General features: G+C 41.6%; 3 protein-coding genes across 5 annotated transcripts in view; 1 reads left to right on the top strand and 2 right to left on the bottom strand.

The window, feature by feature from the left end:
* Positions 1-418: 418 nt before the first annotated feature.
* On the bottom strand, positions 419-10,570 carry kif15 (kinesin family member 15). Of its 2 annotated transcripts, none has more exons than XM_058616152.1 (35): positions 10,427-10,570; positions 10,253-10,283; positions 9,228-9,414; positions 9,040-9,116; positions 8,888-8,925; positions 8,683-8,780; positions 8,405-8,584; positions 8,030-8,239; positions 7,808-7,933; positions 7,299-7,421; positions 7,048-7,195; positions 6,861-6,952; positions 6,561-6,770; positions 6,212-6,389; positions 5,986-6,127; positions 5,416-5,557; positions 5,138-5,305; positions 4,935-5,063; positions 4,739-4,844; positions 4,487-4,652; positions 4,259-4,409; positions 4,044-4,129; positions 3,868-3,946; positions 3,699-3,785; positions 3,517-3,612; positions 3,276-3,398; positions 3,048-3,194; positions 2,870-2,953; positions 2,614-2,778; positions 2,301-2,401; positions 2,129-2,195; positions 1,999-2,036; positions 1,771-1,903; positions 997-1,128; positions 419-905 (listed from the first exon to the last, which is right to left on the bottom strand). In XM_058616152.1, exons 1-35 carry the CDS (start codon positions 10,443-10,445, stop codon positions 831-833), a joined length of 4,134 nt encoding a protein of 1,377 aa, XP_058472135.1. In that variant the 5' UTR covers positions 10,446-10,570; the 3' UTR covers positions 419-830. The 2 variants fall into 2 exon arrangements, with proteins under 2 accessions (XP_058472135.1, XP_058472134.1); XM_058616151.1 differs by having other exon boundaries at positions 2,870-2,965; positions 10,427-10,569.
* A 524-nt stretch (positions 10,571-11,094) lies between these two features.
* On the top strand, positions 11,095-16,739 carry tacc3 (transforming, acidic coiled-coil containing protein 3). The gene is made up of 15 exons (XM_058615175.1): positions 11,095-11,252; positions 12,467-12,632; positions 12,738-12,888; positions 12,987-14,091; positions 14,188-14,330; positions 14,740-14,798; positions 14,879-15,003; positions 15,097-15,181; positions 15,267-15,392; positions 15,607-15,674; positions 15,758-15,801; positions 15,898-16,058; positions 16,143-16,249; positions 16,329-16,449; positions 16,548-16,739. The coding sequence occupies exons 2-15, from the start codon at positions 12,468-12,470 to the stop codon at positions 16,611-16,613; spliced, it is 2,526 nt and encodes an 841-aa protein (XP_058471158.1). The 5' UTR covers positions 11,095-11,252; position 12,467; the 3' UTR covers positions 16,614-16,739.
* A 97-nt stretch (positions 16,740-16,836) lies between these two features.
* The window catches only part of LOC131444643 (fibroblast growth factor receptor-like 1), a 28,355-nt gene continuing 25,607 nt past the window's right edge, over positions 16,837-19,584 (bottom strand). Inside the window, exons 7-8 of one of the 2 annotated variants that reach the window (XR_009233750.1) lie at positions 17,664-18,961; positions 16,837-17,255 (exon numbers count right to left, since the gene is read on the bottom strand). Coding sequence is in view for 1 of the 2 variants with exons in the window: in XM_058615176.1 (XP_058471159.1) it covers positions 18,507-18,961 (455 nt within the window). In the remaining variant the exon portion in view is untranslated. Of the gene's footprint in view, positions 17,256-17,288; positions 18,962-19,584 lie in introns of those variants that run through there. The other variant, XM_058615176.1, reaches the window with a different exon arrangement.

Below are 19,584 nucleotides of genomic sequence, written 5' to 3'. Positions count from 1 at the left end.
CACAATATTCCATCATGATATTGCAATAAAGATATACGTGATGATACTGCACAAATTTCAAAGTAAAAGTCTTTGTTTTGATATGGAATGATGCATACCTCATGATATAAAAGATGTATATGATGCAAAATTAAAATAAATAACTCAGAGAAACTAATGCAATTGTTTATAGGCCTTTCTACGGCGGCGTATTAGGGCATACCTGAAAAGAAATAATATTTAATTTTTAGAGAATAAACTTGTAATATTATGAGAATAGTCAGCTGCAACCTGCAACAAAATGAGAAACAATATTTTGGTTATAATAATAATCATAATATGTCATAATATTACATACATTTTTACGCTGATTATAGCAATGAGTGAATGAATGTTCAGGAAAAGTACCATCGGCTATGATATAACAAATAAAAGCCAATTAGAGGTAGACAAATATTTTTAATTACAGTATGTTCAAAGTACATTATGCTGAACAAAAAAGAAGAAAAAAATAAGACATCATAACGCAATACTGCGGATACAAGTCACGATCAGCCAACAATCACTATCACAGCATCAGGAGTTAGCACCCAAAAAAGAATGATCATGTTTTCACATTAAGATGTTATTCAGGATTGTTGTAATTTCCATTTAAAAATAAAAGATGGACCTGGAATAAAAACAATTTGTAAAATGTGTAATAATATGAACATACATCACATGTAAAAATCATACATAAATCAGAGTATCTTTAAAACCAACGGGAAAAAAAAACCCAAAACATTTTGTCAAGGAAAGATAAAAGTTCACCTTCACTGAAAAGATATGAAAATTAATATGAATGAAGAATTTTAGGTCATCTCCAGCAGCGGAAATCCACTGTTGTCTCGCATCAGGCTCATCTCTGTTCGAAGCTTTTCGTTTTCCTTTAAAAACAACAAAAGATATGCACAAAATTGATTTATGCAAAGCGCAGCAACACGAAAAACATCCTTTACCAGTGGAACCATCAATTACCTCTTGAAGTTTGGTGTTGTCCTTTTTAAGCTTGACCAGATATTCGATCTTCTGCTTGTGGTTCTTGTGCCCGACAAGTTTGCCGTTCTCCTCCGACAGCTTTTCGTTCTGCTTACGAAGAACCTCGTTCTCCTGTGACATAATATTAAGATGATAATTATGTTAGTTTGGTCATTGCTTGTCAACTTTTGTGTCATATGGTTCAGTCATTGCTTTTATATTGTTTAAATGTCACACTACTGCTCAAATAAAAGTACTGAATCCATTAATTATCAGACTTTATTCCTAATTTTATTTTGTTTTTATTTTAAATTGTAAAAGAACATCCCCACTTTTGCAGTTTGTTTTTTGACTTTATGGTACTTACATTACTTAAAAATGTTTTTGTTAACTTCTTTAGGGGAACATGAATATGCACAGGGGCTGTTTTTATCTCAATTTATGAAGAGACATTTTGCTCAGGATTAAAATCAACTCACTGGTCCATACCCTCCTAATATCTGCAATGTGTAAAATGATGTTCAACCAGTGTGGAAGTGAGTCAATATCACTGTGTTTTCAAGTAATATTCAAAGATTACATTTTGACATCTAAGCCACCGTCTACCAAGAGCCTTTACTGCCACCTACAGACTGTACCATATAAAAAAAAAAAAGACAAGCATCCTACGTCGTTTTCAGTTTCTAATCTCGTTATCTGTCACTGTGCACGTAGCACTGGAAAGCTAAATCACACAGTATTATTGAAAGGGAGTCTTGTCAGTGTCACTCTGACCTGGAGCAGTTTCTCCTCGTCCTGTATCCTCTGGTTTAGCTCTCTCAGCTCCAAACAGCGGTTCCTCAGCTCGGTGGTCAGCTCTTGAACGCAGGTCTGAGACTGAGCCAACATGGAATCCTGCGCCTGGAGCCTGATCAGCAACACAGCAAAAGCCAAGGATGATGAAATAACAATGGGTAATTAAAAAAAAGGTGAATTAATCTACTCTTCATGGGGGACACTTACCTTTTCTGAGTATCAGTCAGCTTCTGCATTATGGTGCTCTGTTAATCAACGATAAAGAAACATGTATTGAATAAACTTTTCATTCGAATAATAACAAAACAATGAGTGAAGCATAGAAATGGATGCAGACCTTTCCTGTCCTCTCCTCCTGGAGCTCTTTAAGAATGGACTCTTTAATGGCATCGTTCAACTCATCCCTGATGAAATGACAAGATAACGTTTATTTTCCTATTGTCATCAACAGCAGCAGCAGCAGATCTGATGCACATGCGAGGCAGAGGAACGGGATGATAAAGCCCAACCTGTTATTTCCGTTCTGCGGCAGCTGACTCTCCTTGGTATAAAACTTGTCAAGCAAGGCCTGGATTTCCAGTCGAACCATCTCCTTCTCAGTAAGCTGCGCCTACAGTGAGTCAGTACAGATTATACATTGTTTTTGGTGTAATTTACAGCAGATTATATCATTAAAATTGAATAAACATGCAAAATTCTTTTGAAATACCTATTGAACATAATATTAGGTGTTCCAGAAACGGCAGTACACATAGTCCACATTTTTTAAAATCAATCAATGGCTATAGGTCACTATAATGTTTACATAAAAATAAGTATTACCTTCAGCCTTTGGATCTCATCGTTCTTGGCCGCCCTCTCTGCATTCAGCTCTTTCAAAATAATCTCCATGGACAACATAGAGGAGCGTCGGTTCTCCAGTTCCTTCTCCTGGATCTCCAGGACCTGGGTCAGATCTCTGCTGAAGCTGCCTGGAGTACGAGGAGTCTTTACAAGCAGCGGAAAAATTTGACCTTAAAACATGTCGTCAGTCACATTAAAAAATAAGCCATGTGAGAATCTTTAAGGCGTATTTTACCCTTGGTAAGGATTTAGGTGTGACGGTTGCTTCAACAAGGGGTTTGAAACTTCCACTTCGGATAGTTTTCTCTACCACCTCTTGCTGTTGTAGCACCTGGTATATAATAAGACTTTATTAACTACATTTCATCTTTTATTCAGTGTGTTTTCTCTGCACTGAGAATGTTAAACGTCACCTTCTGCTTCAGATTCTCGATCATGACGTCCTTCTGGGCTGCTTGCTCTTGAGATGTTTGGAGGAGGCTGTTCTGCTCATCTAAAACCTTAGTGAGTCTCTCAACCTCCTCGGTTGCGTAAGTCACCTCCTCCTGCAACACTTCAACCTACGGTACAACACAACGTGAATTATCCATTAAGTTACTCGTGTCATAACATTAATTGACCTGTGGTTCATCTAGAGGTACCTCTATCTTGTTGGATGCCACACATCTCTCTAATGTTTCTTTCAGGTCACAGATTTCTGTCTGCTTCTTGACATTTTGCTCCCTGAAATCTTCTCTTTCAAGGCACACATCATTGTATTTGGCCTAGAAGAGGAAAGGCGTCATTAAAAACAGTCAGACATCATCTGTGCATCTGGTCTGATGTGGTAAAATGAAGGAAATGATTAAGGATGAGTAAGGTAGGAAGGAAAAGGGACCGTACTGTGATATCTTTGATTTCTCCCGACAGATGAGTAGCGGTGTGGTTCAGCTCACTGCGCAGGTCTCTGGTTTGATTCATCAGATCTAGAACAACATCCTGTAGAACAAAACAAGAGGCATTTATGATCGTAGCTGTTATACTGTGGTTACATTCAAACTATCGAATCCGTCACTAAATCTTACTTTATCCTGTTCAGTCTTTAGCTCCAAGCCTTTGATGATTTCACTGCTGGATGTCAGATTTTGCTCAAGATCGACAAGCTTAGATTCCTTCAAACAGAAATGATAAAAACCAGGTTAGTTACCAAGGTCCAGTTGCTTTTCAAATATGTAAACTGTTCCTTAAACTTGCCTGTTGTTGATTTTGTGCCGTCAGGTCCGAGACTTGTTTTCTGAGCTTTGCATTCTGCTCCATAGTGTCGGTGAGTTCTCTAAGGGCACACACCAAGGTCACTCATATTAATGTAACCACTTAATGAAAAGACAACGCTCCTGACATCGACGGATAGACTGATGCGCAAAACTCACTTTGATGTGCTTTCTTTGTTTTCTCTCAGCTGTGAGACCAGGGTGCTTGTGTGCTCTTGCTCGTTTTGCAGGGAATTATTCAATTCCTGGAGTGAAAGACAGTCAAAATATTAATATTATTGTGATAGGGACAGATACAGTATACAGACAGGCTAAAAACAACTGTCTGATGATGCAGGCCTCACAGCTTACATTTTAGGAGTGATTCCACTGACCTTGAGCTGTGCTTTAAGTTGGTCAACGTCCTGCTGCCTGTCCTGCAGCTGCTGTCTCGCCTGATCAGCCTCAAATTTGGTCTCAGCTTGAAGCTGGTCGAACAAATCCTGAAGCGTCCGATGCTGCTCCAGAAGCTGCTCCCACTCCAGCCTGGAATAAAGACACGGTCGCTGTGGATAGGTCTAAAAGTTCACACCATCCACTGAACGCGTGACACTCGTGCTTACTGGACTTTGTCAAGTTGGAGCTGTGTACTGATCAGACTGCTGGAGAGCTGGCTCATCTCTCTCTGCCGCTCGCTCTGGTCGTCTTTTAACTGGCTCTTCATGGTGGCCAGCTCCTTATCGGACGACTGCAGCACCACGCGTAGGTCGCGAATCTCGCTCCTCAGAACTGAAGGACAGTGAGTGTCATCACCACGGCACTCTTGTCCCAACCGGATACGCTTTAACGACACAGGTCAGACATCGGTAACTCACCCTGTGCAGCTTGCTGTTCAGACTGAAGGCTCCGTTGCAGCTCTTCAATTGTGTGTTGCAGTTCCAGCTGACCTTGGTTTCTGTTCGCTCTCTCAGCAGAAAGTTGCTGCAAGACATGTCACAAACAGTTACAGAGACATAACGTCAAACATCAACGAGACAAAACTGTAAATAAGAACGGAGGGAAATTATCCACCTTATCCTTTTGGCCGGACTCTTGTGACATCACAGCAATCTGCTCTTCAAGTTTGGCAATTTGCTGCAACAGCTTGCTGTTCTTTAGTTCCTCGTCGCTCAACTGTGACTGAACCCGACTGGTTTGGTCCTGATGAAACAGTAGGAGCTGTTAATGATGTGTATGGAAATAAACACATCTGCGTGTAATTCACACTGCTTTACCTGCACTTGGCGCAGTTCCTCCGTTAGCGCCATCTCAGCCATGTCTGAAGGAGGTTGCTCCTCCCAAATCTCATCTGCTGTGGTGCTCGTCTCATTCAGGTGCTCTGGACTGGAGAGAGGTACGAGGCGGGAGCGCAAGTTGTACGCTTTTGTGGGCGTGGTGAGAATCTGGTGGATTACAGAGATATTTGTGAAGAAAAAAAGAAAGAAAACTAATTTGAACACAATTCAATCCACGTGTTTATAGTTTGCCTGGAAACGTGAACGTCTCTCGTCACCTTTATAGTTTCATAGTGAATTCTGTTCAGCTCGGAGACCTCCTGTTGTTTGTAAGCATTTGTAGCTTCCAAAATGTTTTCCAGATGCCTGTTGTACTTGTCCAGGTATCTTTTTTCAGACTCCAACTGAGACATCTGTTTCCTGGAACACACAGCACCACACAAAAACCACATTGACGTCTGCAACATGTGCCTTTATCTGATGAAGGCATCAGATAAAAACAAATGCACCTTTAAATGATGGTGCAGTGGTGTAAACAATAATAATGATGTACTTGAACACTGGACTCAACATGTAAGGCAGGGGAGTCTTATTACACCGTTTATCTAAAGGGACAGAAGTTATTGACAAGAATGGTTGTCCATGAAACGTATACAGCGTCTGTACAGTACACTCTGTGTTACCCTTATTGGATTTCAAGGACGGCAAATGTTCTTGGCTTGAATTTCAACCTTTCAGAAAAGTTTGTTCCAAAACATCTGCTATGGTTTTCTGTATAATATCCATGTCAATTTGCTTTAAGAGAGTCTCTCTCTCTCTCTCTCTCTTCAGTGAATGTGAATCCTTACTTGGTGACTTCTTTGTACTCCTCAAAGGCCTGAAGAGAAGCCATCCAGTCAGACTGTTTCTGAAGCAGCTGAGCCTTCAGCTTCACTATTGCAGCTGCTGAGACACCATCTGCAGCCCCGAGGGTTGAGGAGGTCCCTAAAGCTGTAGAGCAACGTCAGAGATTACACCGATGTTGACGAATTCTTTAAATTGAATTAACCTTCTCACTCATTATAATTCTCTTACGCCCTGCGACTGGTTCGGACTCCAGAGCTGCCTGGAAAACCGACTCCAGTTCAGCAGCAACTTCGGCCATAACTTCTTCAGCCGTCACCACGGACTCAAGAGAACGCAGATGCCGGTTCTCCTGTCTGAGGCTGAAGTTCTCGGCTGCATATCGAGTCATTTTAGGGTGATGTTCGACCTTGAACACAAAAAAAGGGTGACGAATTTAAACTAGAGAAGATTTTTGAATTGAATTGAAAAAATGTACGGAGGAGAGAATCAGACTATTAAAGAAACCTATTAAACGAATGTCCTTTTTACTACTTTTTACACAGACTGTGTACAAAAAGCATACTTTTTTTTAAATTACCTGGTCTTTCAAGATCTTCATTTCTTCTTTCAGTTGGTCAATCAGACCCTGGGCCTCTTTGTCTGTCCACAGGTTTTGTGCTGCCTTCAATTTTGACTCCAGGCGAGAGATGTGGTCTTCTTTGAACCTGACAATCATTCGGCTGGAATGAATGAACTTGTCTTTTTGTGCCCAAGCCTCCTCCAGCTGAGCCACCTTATGAAGCAGAATCTGAGTGGAGTCAAACACAACTGTGAGTTCAACAGCATCAGTGTTTCCTCAACCACACAAATATAACAGACAATAACACATTTTCCATACCCTCTTCTCCTCTTCTCGCTTCTTCCACAAACGAACGGCTGCCATAAACTTCGGCTTATAAGACATGTCATGTTGAATATTCATGGACTGGCCTTGGTGAGAGAAAAGACAATATACATTTGTTAAAACAGAAATGGAAAGTTTTTATTTAAAAATCTGCTCAAATTATGCTGTGATGTTTTGTTACCCATGGTGAGTTCAGGTCCTCCTGGGGCTATATCTTTCCCATAATCCACTGCCTGAGAGACGAGCGCTTGTGCGAGCTGCTCTTTGAGCTTCTTCACCTCAGCCTGTAACTGCCTCACATTTCCCTGTGTGTCCTCGTTGATGACGGCCTGATAAAAACAAAACAAGCGTGTTCTGAGAGTCTTCTCAAATTACAAATTAAAATGATCAAATTAAATTATAGTTTTTAAGGTGTTCTTTGACGACAAATACCTTATTCTTGATCAGCTTTGCTCTCTGGGCAAAATGCAAGGTCGACAGTGTCTCACCAAAACACTTCGAACCAGGATGGACATTGGCTATGATGAAAGTCTTTGCATTTCCTCCAAGAGAGTCCTGAAAAAACAAACAAAAAAAAGAAAATTGTTATGGCAACAAATTATATTACAATACACAACTTTTTCTTCAATCTAATACTAAAAACAATTTAAGCCATATTTATGTGGTTTGAAATTCAATTCAAAACACCTAGCTAGGGTTGGGCATTATGGCCTAAAAAAATCTCCAGGCAAACCAAATTCATTTTATGATTTTAGACCATTAAACCATTAGTTCAATTAACTTCATTAAATAGGTTAAAGACCCAGCACCACACATAACCATCAATATTTGTTTCTTAATGAAAGGGAAGTTGAATTATACAGTTTGAACAACCTCAGAAAACACAACTGTACATAAAATGCATGTCAGTGTATTCTGTATTGACAGATAATAATAATCACCCTGAGCAAGAAGGTGAGTTTAGAATCCCTGTAGCAGATGTGTCGGTTCTTCCCATTGGACACGTCCACCAGTGCCATGATCACCTGACCAAGGCACATGAGAGAGCGATTGATACTGCTCGCCTCCTGGAAAGAGATGCCGTGCAGACGACAGCCGTTAGCGGGGACAGAAATTGTGCACGTAGCACTTGGGTGTGAAAGTGTACACGAGTAAAGCATCACCTTGAGTCTGGAGCCTTCTGTGTGTGTGTCTTTCTGTCTCTCAGATCCTGCCAGATCCACCAGGTTCAGCTGAGACGTTCGGATGTTCACCACTGCATTGATGCACTCTTTGGACTCCAACGTCATGGTAAACACTGCATGAGATCTAGAAGACTCGCGGTTCATCGAGGTGGAGGCCACTCGTCGGTTACGCCAGCCCATAGACAGCACCTAAGGAGTTACAACAAGTTCTGTGTTAAACCCACACACTTTCTACAGCTCAATATTATTTTATGACCTTCTTTTTTTTTGACCTTCAGACTCTAACATGGTGAAGTTAGAGACAACGTGCATAGGAACTGTGTTTCATCTATGTAACAGGTAAACGATACTGACCTGATACGCTTCAGCAGCTGAGTTGACAAACTTTTCCACAGCTCCCTCAACAAATACGCCCTTCTTGATGTTCTCCCTGAGGAAGAGACTGGCTGAGGCTGTGTCCAGGAGATCATAAATCTGTTCATTGTAGATCTCAATAAAGGAACATTTGCAAAGGAAACTCTTGGACTGGGGGGACTTTCAAAAGAGAGAGAGGGAGGGAGAGAGAAATTGTTAATTAAAATAGATCGAAAAGAAGCACAGCACTTATTTGACATGACATGACGCATGCTCACCTTTTCCACTTCTCGGTTGATGAGAAAAAACAGGTACTCAAAACTTCGAGGAATAACCCCCCGGTGTTCGTCTGTGAAATTATCCAACTCAGATGGTCCTGGATTGAGAGATTGAAGAGTCAGTGTCACTTTATTTGATCTACCGTTTTCATGTAAAAGAATGTATATTGTGCTTAATGTACAAATGAATATACTGAATGCATACCAAGCATGGTGAAAGTTTTCCCTGAGCCAGTTTGTCCACTGCAGAAACAAGAGGAATGTCATGACAGAATGTAATGGGAGCCCCACTGAGTGGTTGTGTCATGACATATTTTTCTTTATTTCATACAGCAAAAAATAACAAAGACCACTTACTAGGCAAATATGGTACCATTGTACCCATTCATGCAAGATTCAACTATATTCTTAGCCACACTGGTGAAAACAGAGTCCTGCCAAAGAATAACAAATAAACCAGAATCAGGTCATTATTAATCATTTGAGCTGATTTGACCAGGTCAGTTGTGCTGTATGTTGTTGTTGAATAACTATATGCTACCAACCTGAGATGTGTCCATATCAGCAACATAATCGTAGGTAAAGGTTCTCGGCTCAGGTTTTGAGAGTAGACGGATGGTGTTTGGGGAAGTGACTGTGAGACACAGACTCTGATCTCCATCTGTGGTCAGCCCGGTGCCCCAGGTCAGAGGTCGCACTCGCACAAAAACTTTGATGGAGTCACCGTCACCACTGCAAAAACAGAAAATAATATTAAAAGATTTGAAACCTAAAAAAAAAAAAAAACAGCAGATGACAGTGTTTAGCTCACTGCCTATTTGGAGAGGGAGATAACCAGAAAACAAATTACATACAGATTGTTTCAGTGTTAACAAGAAGAGCAGATAAAATGTGTTCTGGTCTTATTTTAAAGTCACAGGAGCCTGTAATTACAATATGTTCAGCAGTTTACCATGTTGTCAGACTGCCCTTATCTTTGGCATTAGATCATCACATTTCTAAGTACATAAGGACAACACTTACGAAGCAGATCGGCTTTGTTTAAAACCACATTCATTAATTGGTTTATTTTCATTTCACTCAGGAGCAAAATGTAGTCTTTAATTATCATAATTATCAATATCAACTGATGTGAAACTGTGACAGTTAGACAGTTGTTGATCTTTTTATAGGACTACAGCACATTTTTTTGCTCTCCCCATTTACAGCAAAACAATGTTCAAGTCAAATCCATATTATTTATATAAAAGATCAACAACTTTCTCATCTGGGTCAGGTTTGCTCTGTGTCTCCAGAGCCAGGACTAAACATACACATACACAAAATCTAGCCTGAAAACCTACCTGTTAAATAAATATAAAATTATTATCACTGCTGTACCTCAGCCGCAACTGCAACTTTCAGTTTCTTTCCCCAACATCACAGTTTTCTGTATATGTATCGTATTTGTATGTGTAAAACATTCATAAAACTATAGCGTCTCCTTGTCGTAAAGTTACCGTTAGCAACGTAGCACATTATGTGCCAGGACACCCCTGCCCCCCAGAAAATCCTCAAAAAGAAACATTACCTGGCAGCAAGGTGGCTTGAATCGCCGGATCCTGTTAAAAAAACAACACGACATAACTGTGTTTAGCCAACAACACAGACTAGCATTGCTTACGCTAATAAAAAAAAAGTGCAAATGTGCTTCCCAATAGCAAAATAAAAAGACAGTATTTTAGAAACATGTTTAATACGCTACCTTTTCCATTGAAATTCATCTCTGACAGAGAAATATTCGCTGTTATGCGGTGAAATTAGCTGCCTGCATAGCAGCTCGATCGTGAAGAGGAACGAGTCTGTTTACATCCTTTAAAATTGGCGGGCAGAGCCTGCCTCTGCACTCTTCTTCTTTGTTTTTTATTAAACCCCACAGAGTAGAATTACACAGCGACATCTACTGGAGCAAAAAGGCAACAACTCGAGGTCAAGTCAAAGATGTGTTTCCGGGCTCAAATCAAGTTTGGATTTTATTTTTTTATTTATTTTATTAAAGATTGACCAAAAGATTATACAGTATGAAATCAACAAATAGATAAAGACAACAACAAAACCTGATATTAAAATAAAAATAAAAATGTATACAAAAAATAAGCATGGGGGACATAAGAAAACAAAATACCTATTTATAAAAAAAACATGGATTTGTGAATATGAAATCTATGTTGTAGTTATGGAGACATTTTGAAACATAATGGAGAAAAATTCAAGAAGGTACACGGTTCAGCCTTTGATGCGGGATAGACGTCATTTTGTTTTTAATGCGCTTACTATCTTGTTGTTTGTATCGTCTTTGGAGTTTGCGCGCAGCCGCATATCGACTCTTCAACGTGATTTGTCGCTCAACGCGGAAGCGCGTTTGCTTTGAACGCTGCCCGCGATTTCATTGGCGCATTTCAAGACTTTTAAATTCCAAACGGCTGAAAAACAGAGGAGAGAAGGCAAGAGTGAGTCAAAGGGTCGCGTCTCCTCGACCAGACTTGTAGCTCCTCCACTCTCTCTGCCAACTGCGTCCCAATTTGTTTGAGGTAGGTGGTGAGCAATGAGTGAGCATTTTTCTCGTTCACGCCTCGCAAATTCAATGCTGTCATTTTGTCAACGTGATAACGGATTTTTCCATTGTTTTCCGTAGTTTTACGGGGTCCAAACGTTAATCCTCTTGTCAGCTACGTGGCTATTATAGCGCATGCTAATGTAATTGCGCGTAACGTTCACCGTCTATTAGTATATAGTAACCGAGAACTGTTTTTGTGTGACTTTATTGTCAAAGTTCTGTTGGTTACCAAGTCCTCCTGAACAGTTACTAGTCTTTTAGTCTTTAGTAAACTGCTGCACACGTCCGAGCAAACACAACCAAGGGCTAGATATTCACTACCGATATCTGCTATGTCATTGTCACTAGTCAAAACTTCAGTTCCATAAATCTTCCAGGTTTACTAGTCTAAATGACGTCACAGATATGGCAAATGTGAGTGGAAAGTGGAAAATGGCAGAAATTGGCCCCAGTCGACCAGTCAGTTTTGAGGCGTCCCTGACAATGTTCAGATTATGTATAAACCGTGTGTGTGTGTGTGTACCTCAGAAGGTCTCGTTATGTCCACAAAGATCACTTCATCTTACAAAATAAAATGCAGTGTTTACTTTTTCTTGTATTTTAATCCCTTTTTGCAAAAAGATTCCAAATTGTATATCTCATGATAATTTAATGGATTATTCTGGCAACTTCACGGACCACATGACAGAGTGTGATCATTTAAGAATGTTGAGCATAACTAATGATCACTGTGAGCAAGAGCTGAACTCCCAAGTTAAAGACACTGCTCCCTGGTGGAGAGACTATGTAACAGCATTGTTTCTGACCCACATATTATTATTTTGTATTTTATGCTGCAGTCAAGCTGCACTAAAATGTTTTCTTATACCTCAGTGTTTGCAATAAGCTCACACAGGCCAACAATAATTTAAACTCAAGTGATCATGGTTCAGTATTTATATGTCCTATATAAATGATACACTTTTACTCTGCAAATACTTAATCTATATAAGTTAATAATGGTGGAATCACATTTGTCCTGTTTCTGGTGTGTGTGTGCGTCACATACTTCTGTGGAGATAATAATTTACCCACGTGTCAGAAAAATCCCCCACCAAATGTGTCTTATCAGCCGTGTGCAGCTTTTCAGGATGACGCCTCCCTCCGAGCGCAGTCGAGTCAACCCAGTTCATCTCTCTGCTTTCACAGGATGAGTTCTGTCGAAGTGAATGATGAGAATCGTGGGTTCTGCCCTGGAGGAAAACACAGCAGCTTAAATAACGACATATTTGCCCTGGATCAGCCGACTGGCAGGCCCTCGATCCTGCGTCAGACCGAGAACCTGCCCAGTAAGACTGTGCCAAAGGGGTCGAAGGTATTGAATCACTTTATATTTTGAGGTGATTGAGGGAAAAAAGACAAGTCTGTTTGGATGACTGGACGTTGTAATTCATTTTCCTTCTATTTCTGTCATGTGCAGGTTTGTTTTCAGACTCCGAGGAGAGACCCCATGACCAAGAGAATTGTGTCTCCAAGTAAGTTGATGAAGATGACCAGCGTGGATGAGTGTACCAAAGCAATGGAGCCTGTAAATTTGGATACAACGTGGGATTTGCCACAGAAGGACACTGGTAACTTATTTCAATGATTCAACTTGAATGTCTTTTTCTTTTTTCTTTTTTTTTTAAAGCTGAAAAATTAATTCACAACCCCTGAACCTTTTCCACAGAAGTGTCGTCCTATCCCGATGACGACATGCCAATACAAAGCAAAGGAGGTTATCAACTGGATTTTGACAACCTTGACGATATGAATCCTTTTCAGTGCTCTAATAAGATGGTTCTGTCTCCTGCAAGACCACCTGTTAAAAGCCCTCCTGCAGATCAGAGTGTGCCTCAACACACACCACCAGAGAATAACGTGGAGGAGCAAACCAACGTGGAATCAGCCCTGGATGAGACGCTTCCTTTCACCGCATCTGTGGAAAATTCATTGGTTGACAACTCCACCAACATCAGCTCCACAGAGAGCAGCGTGGTCACAGTGGTAGCCATCCCAACCGTCGAAGAGCAAGACTCGCGTACTGCCACGCCTGACATAGAACCGCACACTCCGACAACATCAAATGCCGAGGGAGACAAAGCATCGGGCAGCTTTGTGGAAGATGCCCCACTGCCTGCCAAAGGCTTGTACAACTTGGATTTTGACAACCTTGATTCAGTTAACTCTTTCCAATCTGGTGGCCCAAAAATCCCGAATTCACCCATGCCTGAAAAAAAATTGCGAGACAATAATGAACCTGTTGAGGAGCCACAAATACAGGAAGCCAAGTGTGCAGATACTGTCCATGTCCCCGACGCGGTGGCTCAAAAGTTGCCTGTTCAGCCCGAGGCAAAACCAATAGCCGCAGTGGTGCCATCCACGACTACAGCCAAGGCTCCAGCTGCCGAATCCCAGCCAGATGTTGCCCCAGTCAAGGAAGGTCCAGTCAAGCTCGAGTTCAATTTCGATGATGGAGGTGAGGTTAAACAGAGGCGACCGCCCAAGAAATTTGGCAAGAGGCCACCGGGCGCAAAATCTAAAGACGCAAATCCAGCACCTGCCGTCGAAACACCGATAGAGACTCTGGCAAAGCCCGATGCCAGCGACGAAGTCCCCGTGCCCAAAGGCTCGTACTCCTTTGACATTGACAAATTTGATGACCCAAACTTCAATCCATTTGGAACGAAAGTAAGCATGGACAATTCTCCCATGTGCAGCAAGAAACCCAGCCCCGTGCGCATGGAAGCTGCCATTCCAGAGCAAATGGAGAAGGAAGCTGTATCACCAGCATGGTATGTGTTTGGTTGTTTTTTATTCTGCGTATGCCAAGCATTTATTTAAAGCAGTTCTTTATTTTTCCCAATCTTTGTTTTTTATTTTTTTTGCAGTGATGAACCCAGGCTTGCTGCCCCCGATCGTGACATAGGAACTGTGCCAAGTCTTCCCGAATTTTCCGGATTGTGTCAACCTGAGCAGAAGTCGGAGGCTGCGCTGTTTGATTTTACTGACAGTTTTGTTCCTGGAACAGCTTGTAAGTAATCTTTGGCCACAACTGCATTTTTATTTTTTTTTTTATTATTGCCTTAAAGGCCCCATTTAAGAATAAGTGACATCAAATGCTTTAACAGAGTGCAGCAAATGGACGACTCTACCTCTCATGCCTCCCTCTCCCCAAAAGCGTCATAAAACTACTGTGGCCCTTTGCAAACAAAGCATGTAAAGACTCTGTCGGCTTTTAAACTCGGCAGCCTCTACAAAGCAAGGCCCTTGGACTGAAGTACATGTAAAAGCCTTTTTTAAACCAGTTATTCACTTAAAAACCTACACACTTTCAAGAAACCCATCTAAATGTTTGAGTTTTTTAACCTGGAGTTTTACAGTTTTAAACGGTGAACTGAGAGCTAACATTATTAAAGTTAACCTCAGATTTTTGTCTCTAGTCATGGGCAGTGATTTTGATGGACAAATGGACTACCTTGAACAGTTTGGATCCAGCAATGTGAGTACTTACTTGACATTTTTTTATTTAATTGTATGACCTAAAGCTATTTAAATACTAATAAAAATTTCTGTGGACAGTTCAAGGAATCTGCGCTGAGGAAACAATCCTTGTATCTTAAATTCGACCCGCTCCTCAGAGAGAGTCCAAAGAAGTCTGCTGCTGGTCCGACCCACGTCCCTCGTCCTGCTGCCTTTTCCTCACGGTATAACGTACTTATGTTTTCACTTGTACTTGCTGCTGCTGCCACTAGATGGACATGTGTAGGCAATGTGTAACCACTTTATTTCTATCTCAGCCTTGAAGCTCCACAGATGACAGAAAAAGAGGCAACGCATAGACCACGCGACTACGATTTCAAACTGATCGACGCTGCAGCTCCAGTAAGCCACTCTTAAACCAATACGACTGCGAGTCCGGAGCACTGTAGCTTCACATCCTAACCTGACTTATGTGACTGTCTTCCAGACTCCAGTCTTCAAGAACCTCGTCCCTGCTTTCCCACAACTAGCGAACGCGGAAGACTCCATTATTGAAGTGCTGAAGTACAGTCAGAAAGACATGGACGCAATCGTCGCCAGAGTCCAGGCAGAAGTACGTCCTGCTCAGATAACTGCTCTTTTGTGATTCCCAAGCCTTAAAATGACAACATACTCAAATTGATTTGCCCAGGAAACAAAGATATTTAGTTTACTGCCATAAAGGAACAAACTAGAGTATTTTCACATCTGAAAAGCATAACTCTTATAACTTTTCACAGACCTAAGCATTTTATTGTCTGTAACTTTTACTTTATTCTCTCAAACAGGGAAAGGAAAACGAGGAACGATGGTGTGCAAAGTATAAAAATCTACTCGACGACGGTCAAGAAATGAGGTGAGGTGTGCATTTTTTTGGGGGGGGGGGGGGGGGGGGTTTAAGTGATGAAATGTTTTTAAAACATTTGTTTTTCTCTGCAGGAAAAGGCTGGCAGAATATGAGCTTCTGATGGCAAAAATGAAGGGTAAGTTGAAAATGTGTTTACAAGTTTATTCACTTACGTTTTTCTTGAGGTGAATGGGTACTTAAAAAGTTATTTCTTAATTTTGTTGCTCTTTAGATGATCAGGAGAAGGACAAAGGAGTGGCACAGATGAGGCTCGATGAGGCGCTGCTGGAGAAGGAGCAAGTGGCCAGTGACCTGAACTCCATGGAGAGATCTTGCTCCGAGCTGTTCAAAAGACTGCAGAAGTACAAGGATATGATCGAGGGCTACAAAAAGGTTAGACACTTGGCGCATATCGTGATTTCACAAAAGCTGTGGTGAGTTTGGCTTGTCTTATTAAAAAAATCTGTTTCCCCCCAGAATGAGGAGAATCTGAAAGCTGGCGCTCAAAGCTGCATAGCTCGGATCCAAAAGGAGGAGCAGCGCTACCAGACCCTCAAAGCCCACGCTGATGAGAAAATTGCCTGGTAAGAAAGCCGGAACTCTGTCCTGTGAACACTTGTGAGCACTTGCAGCGACTCGACTCATTCTATCGTTCGTCCTCAGCGCAAACCAAGAAATCTCCGCGGTACAGTCCAGGTACAAGGCTGAGGTTTCGGCTCTACAGGCCCAGCTGCGCAGAGAGCAACTGAAGGTGCAGTCACTAGACCAGACTCTGGACCAAAAGGTGAGCGAGCATGTTTGTGTTGAGCTGTAAAAGTCTTGAATATGGAAGTATACTAGTCTAATGTCTCTTCTTTTCTTTTTTTCTCTGTCCTTTTTTAGGAAAAGGAGGTCGAAGAGCTGACCAAACTTTGTGATGAACTTATCACCAAAGTCCAGGGAGTTTAGGCTTGTTTGTAAATACTCTTGATTCCTGACTACTTTTTTCCTTGTTTGTCCTGTTCATGTTCACTATTTTGTCTTATTTCAATGTTCTTAAAAATACTGTAAAGGCTAATAAAGATGATGATTTAACTCCTGCATGATTGGCGTTTTTCCAGCACTAGGGGGCAGTGTTGCATTACTTGAAACTTGACTGAATATCGCATTGAACGCATTACAAGGGGTACCAACACGGCTGAAGTATAAAATGTTTTGTTCTGCGTCGTTTTAAACACGCGATACACTTCGCCACAGCTCATCCTCATTCAGCAATGTTTCCAAAAGAACAGGAGCTTGTCCAATACAATGCTCCCCTTCTTTCCTGAGCAAACGCAGGCTCCTGTCAAATCACTCCCAGAGCAGGACAATACGCTGCTAAATGGTGAAAGGAAATCCTACCTAGATCAGAGTTGAATGCAGAGAGGGTTGATTCACTTAAATGGAGAAAAGATGCTGGTCTTTGGGTGTAGTCTTGCAGGGGCCATCACTCATCTAAAAAGGACTGTGAGGCTGCCCTTGTGTCTCCACTGAATCTATTCAGTCATTCATCCCCAGGTAACTTCTGTCCCGCTGCTGGCTGCCCTGTGTCACCCTCGGCAGACACTTCACCTGGCACAAAAAGAAGAAAGCTGACCTGTCTGGGTCCACAACCTCCACACCACCCAATTCTTCAGGACGGGAACTGTCACTGAAGATGTCCACAAGGACTTTTACGCCTTTTGTTTTTGAAGGACGTTCATGGGTGTCCTCCAGAAGATGGCGGAGATTTGCACTTTGTTTCAAGTCATTTAATCAAACGTTTTTAGATTTAGTTGTTCAGCCTTGAACAGAGCACATTATACAAGATTGTCAAATACTGGCAGGAACTAAATGTGATTTAAAAAGTACTCAAAATGCACTATACAACAGTATACTTTAATAACATTACAGATATGTAAAACGCCTTACTTTGAAAAATAAACTTTTGGTACACTTTTTTTTTTTTTTAGCAAAATAAATTAAATATTCATGACTCACTTTGATTATGAATGACTACAGCTTCATATACTGTGGGGTGGATACTGCGGCGGTCAAAGCAGCAGACTCATCCTCTGCTGGTCCATCTCAACATGCTACTGACGAGTGATGGGAGCCGACCTACGGGGCTAAATGACAGTCACAGGTCTTTTTGTCCCAATGCAGTCTTTAGGCGTGTTTCGCACGCCACAAACGGGCTATCAACATGTCACCTTTAACATGGTGCAGAAGTGAGGGGTGGAGAATGGTAACATAAAGGATAGTGGTCAGCAATCCAAAACATTATGCATCTTAAACAATAACAAAAGGAATACCTGAGTAGGAGCATAAAACCAGCCCTTTTGTAAATCTCGAGTACCATTTATCTTCATCGCCACGCAGGACTTACAAAAACCTCCTGCGCTCCAACGGCCGATGACGTGAAAGGGTAAAAACCTCCCATTTTCTGCCACACCTCAAGTAGAAAAATGCAAAAAATAAAATAGAAAATCAGCTGCTCAGGAGGTAGACCTTCCAGTCGGTCTTAACAGCCGCAGTTCAACTCACAAGCTCAAGATCTCCTTGTCCTCTTTTTTTTTTTCGTCTCATGTGCACAACAAGGATTAATGGGTTTTAGTGGTGAGACGATCTGACGGTGAAAAAGCACCATATATGGAAGACAGGATTCAAGAACACGAGGTGTGTCACTGGCCACTGTTTCAGAGTCCCTTTGTATTATCATTATTATTATTATCAGTATTATTATTAGGAGTAATGCCAGGTATTTGACACTGCTGTTCTGTCTACAATGCAAACTCCCTCTGCGATACCGGAGCAGTTAATGGAAAGTAGTCGGCACTGAGGCTAACACTGAAAATGGATGTGTTGATGCTGGTGCACTTTCCCGTCCACATGAGAGTGAGTGTGCGTGTGAATGTCTGTGTAGATTTTGGGGTAGATTTTAGGGGGTATTGTTGGTCCTCCCTGGTTGAGGAGTAGCTGCTGCTGTGCCAGGTACTCCTCATAGTTCATGGAGCTCACGCAGTCTTTCTCCGGGCTCGAGGAAGAAGAAGCCACGCAGCCTCTGTCCCGCTCTCGATACGGCAGCCGGTGAGAGCTCTGCAGAACCTGTGCTGCTGCTGCTGCTGCTGCTGCTGTGGCGGGAGCGCTGGGAGGAGGACAGTGTTTTCTGCTCTGGCAGAACCACAGCAGCACTGTGCCAAAGATGAACACGATTCCAGCGGGAATGCCAATGATGACAGGCCAGGGCAGGGAGCTGGAGGCTGGCGAGAAGACGGGTGGGACGGGTGGCTTTGTGTCTGCAAAAAGGAGGGAATCAAAAAAGAGAAAGGACCACAACAATAGTTAGAATGTTTTTAAATCAGCTCTGGCTTTCCTCATTATGGATTCATGTAATTATTTAGTTCAGAAAACAAGCAAAGATGTTTCAACATTTAACCCTTAGTCTCGGTAAATTGCAGCGTCCTGGTGGTGTGTGTTTATCGGTAACATCTTCAGGCTTTTTTCATCTTCTTATGTGTTGTTGAGTCAATGTTATGATTCATTTTAAAGCACGTTTTCTTTCTTTTTTTTAAGTGGAGTAGCGATAATTATCATCGGTTTTTCTTTTATTTTTGTTCCTAAAAACGAGCCAAGCGAACTTTAAACTGTGACGTATTTCCACCCATCCATCCATATCTACCGCTTGGTCCTCCACCGGAGGGTCGCGGGGGGGTGCTGTGCCAATCTCAGCTGACATAGGGCGATAGGCAGGGTACACCCTGGACAGTTCGCCAGTGTGACGCATTTCCATATTTCACAAATTCAATCTGATTTTTTTTTTAAATATTTCGTATTTTTTGCTCAGGTGTGTTCATATTTGGTGAAAATTAAAAGAAAATTAAATTAATTTTAATTAAAACATATTCTTATTGCCTTTTAA

Source organism: Solea solea, chromosome 18 (genome assembly GCF_958295425.1).
Source record: "Solea solea chromosome 18, fSolSol10.1, whole genome shotgun sequence".
NCBI lineage: Eukaryota > Metazoa > Chordata > Actinopteri > Pleuronectiformes > Soleidae > Solea > Solea solea.
The sequence above is the reverse complement of the archived record's forward strand: the minus strand, read 5'-3'. Positions and strand labels throughout refer to the sequence as shown.